Source organism: Mercenaria mercenaria, chromosome 5 (assembly GCF_021730395.1).
Source record: "Mercenaria mercenaria strain notata chromosome 5, MADL_Memer_1, whole genome shotgun sequence".
NCBI classification, from domain to species: Eukaryota; Metazoa; Mollusca; class Bivalvia; order Venerida; family Veneridae; genus Mercenaria; species Mercenaria mercenaria.
This window is the reverse complement of record NC_069365.1, coordinates 83,225,711-83,243,217: the sequence shown is the minus strand read 5'-3', so window position 1 is coordinate 83,243,217 and position 17,507 is coordinate 83,225,711. Positions and strand designations below refer to the sequence as shown.

The following is a 17,507-nucleotide window of genomic DNA, read 5'->3' as shown; positions in this document are numbered from 1 at the left end:
AGAAAATATTTTGATCACAGGCAGTAAACCTCAAAATCACAAATTTTGAAGCAGTTTATTAGATCTCAAGTGCAGTTAATTTCAAATAGAAATATTTAAGGTAGAACAACTTCCTGCATGTGGCTGATAAAAAATACCTGAAAATTCAGATCTCCTTCTTCCCCCTCGAAGTCAAAAATGGCCTTCACAAAACTCCCAGTATCCTTTTCTTCCTCCTCTGGTAAATCTTCAATAATTTCAACAAATGGCAAGGGAAACAACCCAACCCTTCCATTTATCTCTCCTTTTCTCCATTCCAGTCCAACTCTTTCAACAAGTCTTATTACATCCCCTTCTTCAAATGTAAGGTCATCTGGCCCTTCTCCATCAAAGTCAAAGCGTGCCCTACATCTTGGACCGTGACCTATATTATCTGGTTTTTCTGCGCTGGCATCGTAAAACATTTCTGCTGAGTCATTTGAAGAATTGTCATCATCCAGTTTCTGAAACAAACAAAAGTTATTCCTGATTTGATTTCTTTGGCAAAGTCTTTATTTCCTCCAGGAAATGAATCCTATCACAAGAGCGTTATGGTGGCCATAACTTGCTTATCTGAGTTTCTCAGCTCAAAGAGGAAACAATTCTTATACAGTCGTCCAAGAAACATTTCTGTCAAATCACTACGAAATCCGCCCAGCAATTTCTGACAAAAAGATTTTTAAACATAATTATAAATGGAAAAGTGACCACAATCATCCTCTGGCAGGCATGTTTTCTGACAAACCAGAATAAACATTGGTAGAGGGACAAACTATTTCAAAATTTAAATGGGACAAGGACTGCCATAAGTCATAGTATATATTTAACTCTTTTGATTGGCAACAAACCACGACCCGCACCCCACCCACTCTTGTTACTGTCCTGGGAATTATTCTTAAGCCTTTGATTTTTTAAAAGCAAATTTTATTGACTGTTTTTTTTTAATTCCAGTCTTTTTCTGAGTATTCTTTAGATGTTAAATACACAATCCTCAGACTGAAATGTTTTTGAAAAACTGTTAATAATTTTAACACATACATGTTACAGGGTCACCAAAAAATATTTTTATAAAATTATTTAACAAGCAGGCCATCATGGTTCTATATCCCTCACCCGAAATGCACAGTTGAATCAGGTAAAGTATTGGTAGAGAATCACCCAAGAAACATTTCTGACCAATTCATTCTGAAAATGGGCTGATGATTAAGGGGAGAATATTTTTAAAGTTTTCCAGAAAGCTCTAAAGGGAAAGCTAGAACAACACAAAGCAGTCATGTTACTTTTCTGGACATATTAGGATGGCTTTAACAACTTTAGTAGAGGATCAACCAAGGAAGAGAAGAATGTCATTTAAATAATTTTCTATTTTTTAGCTCTGGCAGCCCAAAGGTGCAAACAAACAGAACCATTTGAGCAAGTTTGGAACTGGACCATCCACCGACCATCCAGGCCAGGTTTCAGCAACTGAAAAATGAGCATGCCATTTGCAGGCCGTGTTTTTCACAAATTGCAATGGTTTGAATATTTTTGACAAAAAGATTGCCTATGAAGCATTTGTGTGAAATTGCTTCAAAATCTGGCTAGACATTTCTGAAGATTTTTTAAAGTTTCCACCATATGTGTATAGGGAAAAATGACCACACCCTCTGGTAATCATATCCTTTACCCAAATCAGAATACGCTGAACAATCTTAACCCTTACCATGCTTAATTTCTATAATGGACTGGTCCATCTTCCAATTTGGGCAGTACCATTTATCATTTGAAGGGGTGTTTACTAAAAATTTACTGACTGAATAGCGAACAGTGCAGACCATGATCAGACTGCACGGATGTGCAGGCTGATCTTGGTCTGCACTGGTCGCAAAGGCAGAATCACCTGCTGCCAGCAAGCTAAGGGTTAATAGAGGGCTACCAAAGGAACAATATCAATAAGATTTTTACTGTTGCCACAGAAACCAGAATGGATTACTTTAAGCAGCTTTGAAAGAGGACTATCTAAGGAACATTCCTGTAAAGTTATGTTGATATTGATATGACTGGTTTACGAGAAGATGTTGGCTGAAGAGAAGTACAGACAGAGAGCTAAAAGTCAGACCAGTAATTTAAGACATAATTATTTTGAATATCCATTCTATTTTTAACACAACCAGCCATGTTTAAAACAAATAAAAACTAGAAATGTGTCACAGACACGGATGCCCAGGTCACAGGCATGATACTGCTCACAAACTAAAAGAAGGACCCTTGGCCCTATTTATTTACAAAAGAACATACTGTAGGAAAACCAGAAAATTTAGTAATCTGTAACTATATGTAGTGAAAATTGGCTAAGTTCAACCAAGGACTGTGACCTTGATCTTTGCGCAAGACACAATCTATCCATGGTTATCATTTGTGTCAAATTATTCTGAAATCGGACCATGCATGTCAAAGTTTTGGCCCAGACACGAAGACCACTTTAGAAGTGTAGTGCAAATTGGCTAAGTTTAACCAAGGACTGTGACCTTGAGCTAGTGAAATGGTTTTGCGCATGACACATTGTCTATCCATGCTAATTATTTGTTCAAATCATTCTGGATTCGGACCATGCATGTCACAGTTATGGCCCGGACACGAACACCACTCTTTCCCGAACACACAAACGAACACACGGACAAGGGTAACACTGTATGTCCTCCACCAAGGGATCAGTTCTGCAAAATTGTTTAAATACCAATTTGTTAAAAGATTTTGTTCTTATTTTAGCACTGACAGCCATTCTGTATCATTAAATATACTTATTAACATCTTACCAGAATTTCAGCTGATGAGCATTTTTTAAAAAGACTATTTAAAAATTGGGGCCAGCAGTTTCTGTCTAGAAGCTTCTAGAGTATTAACATTTTAATGTACGATATAGTTATAAGGCCTTTTTTCTGAATTACTCATGCTTAAGGATTGCGCAAGGTTAATCCATATAAAGTTATTTCAAAATCAGACTGGCAGTTTCTGACAAGAAGATTAAGTGTCGCAATTGCCTAATTTGGCCAGAGGTTTTAATTTTTTGTTTCTCAACAAACAGTCCACAGGAGGAAATTATTTTCATTTTCACATTAACAGTCTTTTACAGTGTTGGTTTTTATATGACTTTTTTGGGGGTTATGGGAACACCTGTGTGTGTGTGCTGTTTGTGTGTACATATGTGTGTGTGTGTGTGTGTGTTTGCGCGTGCATGCGGCAGAGGGAGGGGAGCTTTAATTCACACTAAGAGCTGTCAGTGGACAGTGTGCTCGACAATTCTCAGTGCTTGATAGTATAATATAAGCTATGAGTAAAACTTTAATATTACAATAAGTATATTTTAAGTTGAAAAGGGGCCATAATTCAGTCAAAATGCTTGATAGAGTTGCCTCCTCCTTTTTACAGACTGGGGTCATGATGGTAAACAAGTATGCAAAAATTAATATCAAAGCAGTATCTCAATGGACTTTGAAAATATTTGGGGTGGTACGCAAACTTTAACATTACAATAAGCATATTCTAAGTCGAAAAGGGGCCATAATTCAGTCAAAATGCTTGACAGAGTTGCCTCCTCCTTTTTACTGACTAGGGTCATGATGGTAAAGTAAAGTATGCAAAATATCAAGGCAATATCTGAATGGACTTTGAAAATATTTGGGGTGGTACGCAAACTTTAACATTTATGTGACACTAACGCTCACACTCATGCTAACGCCGACGCCGGGGCGAGTAGGATAGCTCCCCTATTCTTCGAAAAGTCGAGCTAAAAACCTGCTCCCTAACTTGAGCAGTTCTTATCAAATGCTGACTAAGACTGCTCGAGGTCTCAAGGCAATGACCAAAATGTTAGAATTATCCAAGGTATTAAGCAATCTAAACATAGAAAATATAGGAAAACCAACTGGGGACCACAAAAATTTCTGGACTGAGCCTAGGTGCAGTGCTAAGCTGTATTCTTATATTTGGAATCTTAGAAACAAAACATCAAGTAACTTCTGCCTAATATAAATAATTTCTACAGGTTATCTTTATGGTTTAAAAAATAAAAGCTGAAGAATAAATATTTGTCAAAAGAAATATAGCAGTGCAGTTTGAATATATATACTTAAGTGCTTAATTTTTTCAATAGGGAATTTCCCATTTTAAACCAAGCCTTATTTATAAAGTACTTGTTATTTATACATGCAACTTTTAAAAATTAATACCATAAAGTTTCAACAAAAACAATGTGCTTGATGTTAATGGTAACGCTAATTTCTTATTTATCTGTTCTTAATGGAGAAAATATTTTCAGTAGAAGTTGTAGACAGGATGACATGGTAACCATTACATGTGACACTATTCCAAATGATATTCCCCAAGGAATATTGAAGTTTCATCTACATACAGAAACACCTGGCACTCTGGTATTCAATTCTTCAACTTTTACGGGAGAAAATTGGAGCAAATTACAATATTTGGAATTTACTGAGGTCGAACATACACACTTGGTATTTAAAGATGGTTGTTTTAATGGACTAAAAAGGTTAGAGGAGCTTCATATACATGTCTGGTACCCGGAAGTATTTCAAAACTCTTTTTCTGGATTGGACCGTGTGAAAACACTAGATTTTACTAGATGTGGAAAACTGACAATAGAAGCCTTCAAATTAGCAATAAAGGGATCCAAAATTCTCCCGAGATTGCAAAAAATTGTTCTATCTGAATGGAATTATTACAAAGGTTCATATGCTTTTGATGATGATTTAGTAAAAGCACTTCTCCCGAGAAAAATAACAGAAATTGACATCAGCAGGTCCCAAGTATCTTTTTTAAATTGTACAGAAGTTATTAAGAAATTTCAACACTTAAAAGTTTTCAATGCATCACATGCAACAATAAGTGATTCTCAAGACAGTTACGTGAAGCCGGAAGACTTAAAACATATCAAAGTAGTTGATTTCTCTCATGCTAAACTCCCATCCAAAGCAATACCTTTTTTGCCTGCAAATGTTGTTCTTCACAATCTAACAGAGTACCTTTCTGAAAGTCCTGGAGAGACCTTAAGTAAGGTATTGTCCCCAGAAATCATCAACTGCAGTGGTATTGTACCAGAATACACTTCTTTCTGGTTATACAATGTGACAGTGATAATAGACGAAGACCCTTCAACGTTTACAAAAACTATAAAATTGCAACAAAATAACTTTAAACGGTTGGATGTACGACTGATCTGTGGTCCTTTCTATTTTCTTTCCGTTCAAACCCTTGACATATCTGACAATGGAATGGAATTTTTACATCCAACATTATTGTCCTGTTTCAAAAACCTTGCGAGTATAGACCTATCCAAAAATCAGTTGTTCAAAATGGTTGAGGAGAACAGTACATTGTTTCAGAATCTATTTTCAGGATTGAAATATCTTAAATTTATTAGAATGTCGGAAAATGGACTGCATAAGATTCCGTCTAAACTTTTCCAAAATTGCAAATCTACTGAAGAAATTGACTTTTCCTTCAACAGACTAGAACAGGTGACCTTCACCTTAAGTGACCTTGAAAATCTGAAAGTTCTCAACCTTAAAGGTAACAACATTCATATTCTGGATTCTATATCAATGCACTATTTAAATTCTATTCCACATAGGAGCAATGTAAACACTTCTGAAAGCACAGTAATTCTGACATCAAATCCTATTTTATGCAAAGTATGTGAAGCCAAGCCTTTTCTCCGGTGGCTTATATCTACCAATCTGATCAACACAGATTCCCAAAGTCTGAAATGCTTGGACGAAAATAGCAAACACAATGACATCAATGGAAATACAATAGAAATTGTACAAAAAATCTGTGACAGGAAAACAATTATAATTTCCACCTGCATTTCAGCAGCAATGACCTTTCTAATTTCTGTTTCCTGTGCAATTATCATTTACAAAAGATACAAAAGGAAACAAAAGATTCAAAACAGGACAAATGTTATAAACAATTTAAGACGTGGGGAAGGGCAAAACCAGTTTGCTGTATTTCTATCATTCAGTAACAGAGATGAAGAATTTGTCAACTCGCATATTCTAAGCCCACTCGATGAAAACCTGCAACTCATGACTGGCATCGACAGAACTTTGGTCTGTACCGGAGACCAGCATTTCCGGCCCGGTTTTAACATCCATGATGAAATGTTCAGACTTCTTGACTCTACCTCAGTTTTAATTGTTGTGGTTTCGAACAATTTCCTTGCTAGTAACTTCTGTCATTCTGAACTAGATAAAGCCTACGAGGACAGAAAGCCGGTTGTACTGATGCTTATAGAACAAGTTGACCCAAACCTCATGATGCCGACAATGAAAGCACTCTACCAGAACAATACCCGAATTCTTTGGAAAGCTGAAAACGGGGAATATGTTCTCAAAACATCCTGGGAAAATGTTTGTGAATCTGTTTTAGACCTAATAATATGTGAGATATAGCTAGCTACAACCAGTTATTTATAAATACAGTATCTACAGTGAAACACTGCTTGCTTGATGGATTGGTCTCTGGAGCATTTCATGTAATCGGGGCCCAGGAACTTTCATTACATTTTCTTACCTACCACACAGGGAAAGACAAGGTTATCCGGGTACGAGATCACCTTATCTTTTTGGAAAAGACAAGCTGCATGATTGTGTGCATATTGATCTGATTATGATGTCATAGTGTATGAATGATTTTTAATTTACATTATCTTTGAAAATATTGCAATAATATCAACTGTAGGCAAGATAAATGATCTAACATGACTGCCTGAGCAAGGCAGGTTTTTCCCAAACCTCGGGACAGTGAGGATATAAAACTCACTACCACTCGGTTTTTCCTTTCACGCTGCCCCTCGGGTTTGGGAAAACCCTGTATTACACAAGCAGTCATATAAGATCCTTAGATTCTATGTTCAGATTGCTCAAAACCCAAGCTTTTTTTTAATTATAATTTCTTTGTTTCAAATGCATGAAACCCTGGGTAACTTGTGTTGCTCCTCCACTTCTGACTTCGAACAATCTGTGTTTCTCTGCACATCAAGGATCATCATCGAACCATAACTGTTAAACTAGAAAATCATTGGCTAGTGCTTCGGAGGACACTACTGTAAACTTTGTTTTGTAGAATGCATACTGTGAAATTATCTATGTTAGTGGAAGATTAATTTTTGTGGCATTTGTGTTAGTGTCAATCCATGAGGTTAACCCTTATCCTGCTAAATTTCTATAATGAACTCGTCCATCTTTCAATTTGGACAGTACCATTAACTGTTAAAAGGGGTGCATACCAAAAAGATACTGACTGAATGGCAAACAGTGCAGGTCATGATCAGACTGCACGGATGTCACAAAGGCAGAATCAATCGTGTCCAGCATGATAAGGGTTAAATCAAAATGAACAAATAAAATTCCAGTTCATTCTATATATCTTCAAAAGTTGAAATTTACAAATTAAAATTTTCACAAAATAGCCAATTTTGCAAAAACCACAAAATTTCATCCCCACGAAATTAAAGGATTTAACAGTATGGGTGTGTGCAATCTGACTAAAGTACATCTCCTATTACGCTACGCATAGGATCTGAAAACGACCTATTCATTGCCTCGTTCTGACGGCCCTTTCACTAGCCAATCAGAGCCTAACTTACAACATCTTGCAAATCTACCTCTAGCATTGACTTTTGATATTTACAATTTTTATGTCGTATTGTATCAGATAGCCGGTTAGCTCAGTCGGTAGGCCACTTGCTTTGTAAGCGAGGGGTCCCGGGTTCGAGTCCTGGAATAACTGCATATTTTTCTTACTCTTTGACAATCGAACAAGTCGCCTGATTGGATAACATAAAAATAGCAATAATGGAAATCCAAAATATACAGAAGACGAATGTGAATGGGTCGTTCTCAGATCTTCGTTTAGAAGATCAAGTACTTTAGTCAGATTGGGGTGTGTGTGCGTGGGGGGGGGGGGGGGGGGGGGGGGGGGTGAATGTCTCATAAAGGAAGTTCTGATAAAAAAGAAAACTGTTTGTTAATCTGTCCGTTCAGTATCTGCTCCCATTTAAACACCCGGTTCCTGTCCATTTGGTGTGCATTGTAATATTTGTAGGTGCTGTGTAACATACACAGCTGAATCTGTGGCAATATTCCTTTGAACACTCCGGACAGTGTTCTAAAAATTCTAGAGTAGTCTCCTAAATGTGTCAAAGGAATAAAACAATGCACTGCTCCGTTCTGGTACCCAGCACTATTGAGATGATCCATAGTTCATAGGAATCAAGGCCTGCTTTCAATTGTTATAAATATCTATCACATGACTGTTCTCTCTATCCAAGGTTTTATTTAGAGCAGCCAGAACATGTTCCACATGTTTTTTCAGAACACTACTCTGTTTCATTCAAATGACTTATGGAGTAGATACAAAATTTTCTGAGTAGTAGGAATTTGACCTGTGTGTTGAGGATAATTCCAACATGAAACTGAGCTAAACTACCAGATAATGTTAACCTTAAATGTTTGTTAGAAATTCCTTTCTGTATTTTGTTTCTGTAGAGATAAATGTGGTTTGTTACTAACATCTGTAAATGTACATATATTTCATAATAGAAACTACTAAACTTGCAAATATTTTGGTTATTATTTTTGCCTTTTTGCATGTATAGGCTATATCAAAGCCTTGAGATGTCTGGTGGTTGCGGGTTTTGCTAGAGTTACTTTCATTTTAAATGCCAATATCTATAAATATACATGTATAAGAAACAAATACTAATGTGCCTCATATCGAAGATAAACTCTGCCTGACCTTACATGAACAGCTGGAAGTCAGTGATGTAACCATGGGCTGGAATACCTAATCACTGACAGATCTTATATAATCTAGTGTGAATGGATAGAGGATGAATAAGAACTGCTTGATCATTGATAATTCATCCGCATTGTTCATGAATGGGACTACTTTGTGTAGCACATGAACAAATTCCTTTGGATGTGATTTGGAATCAAATAAAGATGCTACATGACTGTCAGAAATACACTTAACTTTGGTAGCGGGATAAACCCGCAACCAATAAAACTGAATGTAATACAGTATAATTACTGGGCAAAGTTATTAAAGGGTGAGTAAAAAAGTTTCAGTGAATGGTTGAATTAATAAGTATATACTGCTACTTTCTGAGACTTGAAAGGAGAAAATAAATGAACTAAACAAATATAAAGTAAGCTGGTTTGAAACTGCAAAAAGTTGCAAACTGTTTAAGTTATATTGAACTTTTTTTTAAAACAATGTCTTTGAGTAAAATCGAATTAAGAAAAGTTGACCGTCTGCTGGGTATTTTTCCCTCCATTTTTGTTGGGTCTAGAGTCAATGACATAAGTTACGTCATATGGCAACTTTTCCAACTTCTGATGGTGGAGGAAGACCCAGGCATCATTTCATCACACGCGAGCACCTGGGTAGAAGCACCGACCTTCCATAAGTCTGCTGGATGGCTTCCTCCTCACACTAAGAATTCTTGTAACATAAAGCAAGGTTTTTTTATCCCATATTAGTGAGAAGCAAGTGATATGAAGTCAGCAACATTAACCACTTGGGCATGGAGTCCCCCTTACAGACAGTAAGGGGACTCCATGTAAAAATTTTGTGGTATTCCACTGTTTCCATAAGCCTTATTTTTATTTTCATATTAAACAAGTATGTGTTCCATAAATTACATAATTTTAAAGTATGACTGTTATGATTTTGAAAGACAACTTCATCAAATTACAATCAATATGATTTTATGCAAAAAGCTGTTTGAAAAGTAGGACACTTTTGAAAAGAATTTTCAACATGACATTAACATGACAAATGTCAACAGCTTACAAAACAAGAGCTGTCCGTAAAACAGCACACTCCACTATTCGGCGACTTGACAGTAAAATGAATTTATGTCTTAATAAGAAACCTCTACTTTAAAAGGAAGATACACAAAGATATAAAAAGACCCTACTACTCAGAGGGGTTAAAGTTATGTCCAGAAAACGAAGTTTGTCAAAAAATTTAAATATGGAAGGGGCATAATTTGATCAAAAATACAAAACAGAGTTATGGGGATTGTTACCACACATGCAGATGATGATGATAAAGATACATTTTAAGTTTCAAGTCATTATCTTATATTGTACTAAAGTTGTATCCAGAAAGTGAAGATTGCCAAAAACCTTAGGAATGAAAGGGGCATAATTCTGTCAAACAAAAATACAATTAGAGTTATGGGGATTGTAACCACACATGCAGATGATGATTATAAAGTAATACTTTTAATTTCAAGTCATTATCTTTTAAAGTACTAAAGATATGTCTATAAAGGAAGCGTTCGAAAAAATTTAACATGAAAATAATTCAAAGTATAACAACTTGGTGACCTTGACCTTGGGTATAATTGGCCCAGCCCCTGCATATACTTTGTTTGTATGTTGGACAATGTTTATGTGAACTTACAGTAAGATATAAGCAATAGTAACAAAGATATGACAGAAAAACAAAGGTTGCCGAAAAACTTTAACCTTAAAAATAACCTAAGTATAACACCTTGGTGACCTTGACCTTGGGTATAATGGGCCCAGCCCCTGCACCTACTTTGTTTGTATGCTGGACAATGTTTATGCAAACTTACAGTAAGATATAAGCAATAGTAACAAAGATATGACAGAAAGGTTGCCGAAAAACTTTAACCTTAAAAATAACCTAAGTATAACACCTTGGTGACCTTGACCTTGGATATAATGGGCCCAGCCCCTGCACATACTTTGTTTGCATGCTGAACAATATTAATGTGAAGTTACAGTAAGATATAAGCAATAGTAACAAAGAAAAACAAAGGCTGCCGAAAAACTTTAACCAAGAAAGGCACGCCAATGCCGACGCCGGGGCGAGTAGAATAGCACCCCTATTCTCCGAATAGTGGAGCTAAAAATTTGATGGCATTACATAGAACAAAATAAAATATACTGAAATTGTGTTCCGTTTTTGTTGGGTTTAACATCATACAAACACAATTATAGGTCATATGGCAACATTACAGCTTTTCATGTTCGAGGCAGACCCCAGGTGCTCCTCTGGGCATTAATTCAGACACCTTGTTAGAACTACCAACCTTCCATGTGCCAGCAGGAAAGCATCCTCACATGAAAAATTCTACACCCCAGACAACGTTTCAAAATTACAGTGGTGAGGGGCAAGTGATTCTAAGTCGGGTACCTTAACCACTTGGCCACAAAGGCCAACATGTATCCATAGGACACAGAAACCCCCACCATGTAATGTCAGGACACAGAAGTGTGTGTCCCTTGAGTAAAGGTACTTGGGCAACAGAACATTTAGACTGAACCATTATTATGACCTTGACCTTTAAGGTAGGGGTCAAAGTCTTGCAAGGAGAATGTCATCTTATAGTGAATTAGGATACAACTAGGGAAACTACTTTGAATATTTGTCCTATTGATGTAACCAGAGTCTTGTACATAACACATCTCGTCACACTGGATTCTGAACCTCTGGACCTTGAAGCTACAGTGAAACATCGCATCCTTGAGCATCAAAAGCTTGAGCACCAGGGCTTAAATGAGTGGTCCCCAGCTGGTGTCCTTATATTTTCTATGTTTGAATCACTTGAAACCCTGGCTTACTTGAGCAGTTTGCTCATACCATTGAGATTTCAAGTGACTGACATATTTTACAGTATTTAAATATCCTTCTGTTCATACAAAAGTTACAGACTGAACAAGAAAATTTAATTACAATTTTTGACCACTAAGTTGACCTTGACCTTTACGCTAGGAATTCAGGTCTTGCGACACATCATCTATTTATTATTAACCTTTAGCCTGCTGGCGGCAAGTGATTTTGTCTTTGCGACATGTGCAGACCAAGATCAGCCTGCACATCCATGCAGTCCGATCATGGTTTGCTCTGTTCGCTATTCAGTCTGTAAATTTTCATTGAACACCCCTCGAATAATAAATGGTACTGTCCAAATTGAAAGATGGACAAGTTCATTATAGAAATGCAGGGTAAGGGTTAATGTTTGTGCCAAGTAATTTGAATTTCTATCTTTTCATTACAGTTATAACTGTTCTGAACTTTATCTGTCATACAGTAACTAGCTTAGTAATTTTCTATCGATGCTATGTTTCAAGGCTTACCTCCCCTGGTAAAGGCATTTTAACTTTAACAAAATCCTGCGGGAACATCCCTTCCCTCTCATCAATTTTACCAGCAACCCAGTCTGAATCTACTCTCCGTACAAAGATGATCAAGTCGCCAGTCTGGAAAAAAGAAAACAAATTCAATAACTACCAAAAGATAATACACAGATAGAAAAAGCAAGCAGGTCATGAAGGCCCTGTATCATTCACTAGTTTTTACCCTAGAAACTTAGTAACCAGTTTGACCAAGACTTCATTCTGACCATGTTTTTATGTAAATCAGGTGGAATATTAACCAAACTTTTCAATAATCTGACCCTGTGACCTAGTTTGTCATCCTAGTTGACTGATATTCAAGCTTCATCTAACTTCTATAAAGACAAACATTCTATTCAAATGTTATGGAGATCATATATCTAAATGTTGCCTCTAGTATTTAAACAGGTTTTTTTATAAACAAGTTTTTTTTTTTAATGAAATAACCTAAGGTCCTAGCTTTTGATCTCAGTTCATCAAAACTGTATTTAAACTAGTTTTGATAAAGACAAACATTTTGAAAGAGTCTCAGGGACATTTGGCTGTTGGCAGTTTAAACAAGCTTTTCCTGGTTTTACCTAATGACCTAGTTCCTGATGCTAAAATAAACAAATTCTGACAATGTTTCATGGAGATAGAGGTAGAAAATACAGCCTATAATATGTTAACAAGGTTTTTCTGTTACTTTACCTACTTTTTGACCTTGGATGACCAACCAAGATTTCACTGCAACAACATTCTGACTAAGCTTTATGAACATCTGGTCAAAAATGAGGCTTCTGTAGTGTGAACAAAGTTTTTCTATAATTTGTAGTGACCCACTTTTTGACCATCAGTTACACAGTTTTGTATTTGATCTAGTTATCATAGAGACAATCTGAGAAAGGTTTCATGATGATCAGGTAGAAATGTGGCCTCTAGAATATTAACAAGCCTTTTCTATTATTTGATCTCATGACCTAGTCTTTAACCTCTGTTATAAATCCGATATATGAGCCGTGCCATGAGAAAACCAACATAGTGGCTTTGCGACCAGCATGGATCCAGACCAGCCTGCGCATCCGTGCAGTCTGGTCAGGATCCATGCTGTTCGCTAACAGTATCTCTAATTGCAGAAGGCTTTAAAAGCAAACAGCATGGATCCTGACCAGACTGTGCGGATGCGCAGGCTGGTCTGGATCCATGCTGGTCGCAAACCCACTATGTTGGTTTTCTCATGGCGCGGCTCATATATATTTAATAATCCAGTTTCCAACTTGACCTTGCTTTCATAGAAACAAACATTCTGACAAAGATTTACAAAGATCAAGTCTAGAACGCTAGCAAGTTTTTCTACGATTTGACCTAGTGACCTTGTTTTAGACTTAAAATGACCCAGTTTTTAACATGTCTGACATTTTATTTAGAGAAACATTCTTACCAAAATTTGTTAAGATTGGGAAAAAAAGTGACTTCTACAGTGTGAACAGTAAAATTGTTGATGAAGGCCAACACACAATGGAAAATAGCAGACACATAGCAAATTTTGCATACTACATTATCAACACTGTCATGTTTATAACATTCTGTTCACAAAATAACATGTCACTTGCCAACAATATCACTTGACTGACTTCTTTAGAACAATTCTCATAAGGTATTGAATAAAGTAATACTTCAGGACTATACTGATCTATGACTAATCATAAGCATGAATATTTAGACTAGTTCCAAAACTATTCAACAACGCCAGCCTCAGAACTCAAGCTACTGAACTAAATCTTAAAATTTGTTAATGGCAAAGCTGCTTTTTCAGACTGTTCAACAAACTCAGCTTGTTTAAACGGCTAGGAATGCGTGACAATAAGTTAATTTTATATGAAAGCCATCCTCAAGAATTTCTAAAATCTCACCACTACTGAAAAAGATATGGCCATTTGAAATTTAAGCAGATGGCTGAACATGGAGGCAGCCATTTTAGTGTGTTTATGACGTCATTTACACACTGCTGAATTCTTTATTTAGCAAATAACATTTTAAATAGATTCATTTCATATGTTTCTTGGGTGTAAGATGTAAAACATGGTGATTTTTTTCACTTTAGCTGGAAAAATTAAGAGAAACTTTTTTTACAGAAATAAGTAAATACAGTTCAAATATATATAATTTTGTTTTTTGCTGCCATGGAAACAAAATGGTCGTCAGTTTGATAAAATATTTAAATGCTCATAACATTCTAATTTTTAAGCCGGTTTTGAAAATTCTTTCACCTCTTTACATGATTTAAGAAACCCCAGCAGATGGAATTAACATTAGGACAACATTGCCTTCCCCTTTAATAACCTTGCTCACAATGTTATAAAATTGAGACTGAAGACCAGACTCACACTCCAACCTTGTCATTGGTCAATTTCAAAATTGTGCTCAGTAACAACCAGTCAGATGCAAGAGATTTCAGACTGGTGTCAAATCTTAGTTTGCTAACACAAGTTTACCTTGAAACTGAGCTCATCATCATGTAGAGCAGTGTACTCATGTACAGCTATTCCATGTGGCACTTGCATCATGTGGAAGTACAGGGGATGACCCGGCTTTGGCCTTTGTGGTAACTGGGGTAAGCCCTTCTTACCTGACCTTAGACCTTGAGGTTTCTGTGGAGGAGATTTTGAAGGTGGACTCCTGAAATTACCACAATTAATTTAATTGTACTCTGGTGCTTATTCTTGTAAATTTTATGAGAAGAATGTGCAATCATGCATTTCAAATCAATACTTTATGGACATATTATGTGCAGGAGTAGAGCATAAGACTCCTAACCTGGAAGTCACAGATTAAAATCCCTGTGGAAGTGGAATTTGACCACTGTCTCCTCAATTCCTTATCAAGGTTTGAGTACAGTTAACAGGAAGCAGTCATACAGCACAGTTAACAGGAAGCAGTCATACAGCACAGTTAACAGGAAACAGTCATACAGCACAGTTAACAGGAAGCAGTCATACAGCACAGTCATATAGCACAGTTAACAGGAAGCAGTCACACAGCACAGTCATATAGCACAGTTAACAGGAAGCAGTCATACAGCACAGTCATATAGCACAGTTAACAGGAAGCAGTCATACAGCACAGTCATATAGCACAGTTAACAGGAAGCAGTCATACAGCACAGTCATATAGCACAGTTAACAGGAAACAGTCATACAGCACAGTCATATAGCACAGTTAACAGGAAGCAGTCATACAGCACAGTCATATAGCACAGTTAACAGGAAGCAGTCATACAGCACAGTTAACAGGAAGCAGTCATACAGCACAGTCATATAGCACAGTTAACAGGAAGCAGTCATACAGCACAGTTAACAGGAAGCAGTCATACAGCACAGTTAACAGGAAGCAGTCATACAGCACAGTTAACAGGAAGCAGTCATACAGCACAGTTAACAGGAAGCAGTCATACAGCACAGTTAACAGGAAGCAGTCATACATCACAGTTAACAGGAAGCAGTCATACAGCACAGTTAACAGGAAGCAGTCACAAGCACAGTTAACAGGAAGTAGCCATACAGCACAGTTAACAGGAAGCAGTCACAGTCATAAAGCACATTTAAAAAGGAAGCAGCAACAAAGCAGTTAACAGGAAGCAGTCATATAGTAGAGTTAAAAGGAAGCAGTCATTGAAAATAGTTAAAAGGAAGCAGCTATAACAAATAATTACCAGAAAGCAGTCACAGAGCACTGTTAAAAGGAAGCAGTCAAAGAAAATAGTTAACAGGAAGCAGACATAGAGAGTAGTTATTAGGAAGAAGTCATAAAGCACAGTTAGTAGATAGCTGTCATAGTTAACAGGAATCAGTCATACTGTATAGTTAACAGAAAGCAGCCATACTGCATAGTTAACAGGAAGCAGCCATACTGCATAGTTAACAGGAAGCAGACATACTGTATAGTTAACAGCAATCAGTCATACTGTATAGTTAACAGGAAGCAGCCATAATGCATAGTTAACAGGAAGCAGACATAGAGCATAGTTATTAGGATAGGAAGCAGTCACAGAGAAGAGATAACAGGAAGCAGTCAAAGAGCCTAGTTAACAGAAAGCAGTAATACAGCCTAGTTCAAAGGAAGCAGTCACAAAGCATAGTAAACACAAGTTGTGAGAACTTTCTCTTTAATCAATTTACTATAAATAAGTTCATACTACATTAAAATTCTTAAACCATATACATGTAATTTAACGTTTAGCCTGCTGTGATTCTGCCTTTGTGACCAGCACAGATCATGAGCTGATCTTGGTCTGTGCTGGTCGCAAAGGCAGAATCACAGCACTGCACTGTTTGGTATTAAGATGAACACCCTTTTGATAAACAAGTGGTACAGCCCAAATTGAATGATTGACTAATCCATTTTAGAAATTTAGCAGGGTAAAGGTTAAATCTGTGTAAAGCTAGAAGGAAGCCTATCCTCCATCAATTTAATATGCCATACTGAAGAAGTAAATGTTAATGAAACAATGAAATTTTAGACTCACTGTTTCACAGGCATGGACATTGGTCTGTGTGGTCTACCCTCAGGTTTTGGCGGCCTCTTCTTCACAGATTCTTCATCATGATCATCTAAAATGTATCACAATTTTCTTTTCTCTAAATAAATGATAATATAAGAGCAACTAAAAAGTTTTGGAATAAGATTTCTTGCACACTGGGCTGGGCTGTCTGGTGATTTTATACATGCCAGTAAAACTAAGGATTTGTGCACTGGTTTTATATTATTTATACAAAATTTGATAAAAATCAAATACGTTGATATTTGCTCTTTCTTCCCTATAGTATATTTCTGGATTTAAAAAAAATGTTATGCAACAAATGATAAAACTAAACCCGACTCTGTTGCTGTGTGACTTTGAAACATAATTTCAGTTTACACATGTTTATTTCCAGCACTATGTTTAAAAACGCCACAATAAGAAAGACTGCTACAAAGAAAGTCTTTCGTTTCATTTTATTTATCCTACAGTTGGTAAAATATAGTATGCAAGAAAAACATGAGCCCTGCAATCGTCTCAATGTGGTGAACATTTGTGCCAAGTTTCTTTAAAATCCTTCAAGCAGTTCAACAGTTACAGTGCATGCATGAAACAAACTCATATGACCTTTGACCCCTAAGTGTGACCTTAACCTTGAAGCGAACCATCCAGAACATGCGCTCTGCACTTCGTCTCGAGACGATATCTTTTTCAAATCCATTAACAATACTATCTTCTGCAAATAAAACTGTTCTTAGAAAGAAAATATCACA

The 17,507-nt window shown here is 36.5% G+C and overlaps 1 protein-coding gene across 1 annotated transcript in view; it reads right to left on the bottom strand.

Moving 5' to 3' along the window:
- LOC123558582 (SH3 domain-containing protein 19-like) overlaps positions 1-17,507 on the bottom strand; it is a 42,772-nt gene that overhangs the window by 12,004 nt on the left and 13,261 nt on the right. Inside the window, exons 6-9 of the mRNA XM_053544143.1 lie at positions 16,741-16,825; positions 14,711-14,894; positions 12,198-12,320; positions 138-482 (exon numbers count right to left, since the gene is read on the bottom strand). Coding sequence (XP_053400118.1) covers positions 138-482; positions 12,198-12,320; positions 14,711-14,894; positions 16,741-16,825 — 737 coding nt within the window. The remainder of the gene's footprint in view (positions 1-137; positions 483-12,197; positions 12,321-14,710; positions 14,895-16,740; positions 16,826-17,507) is intronic.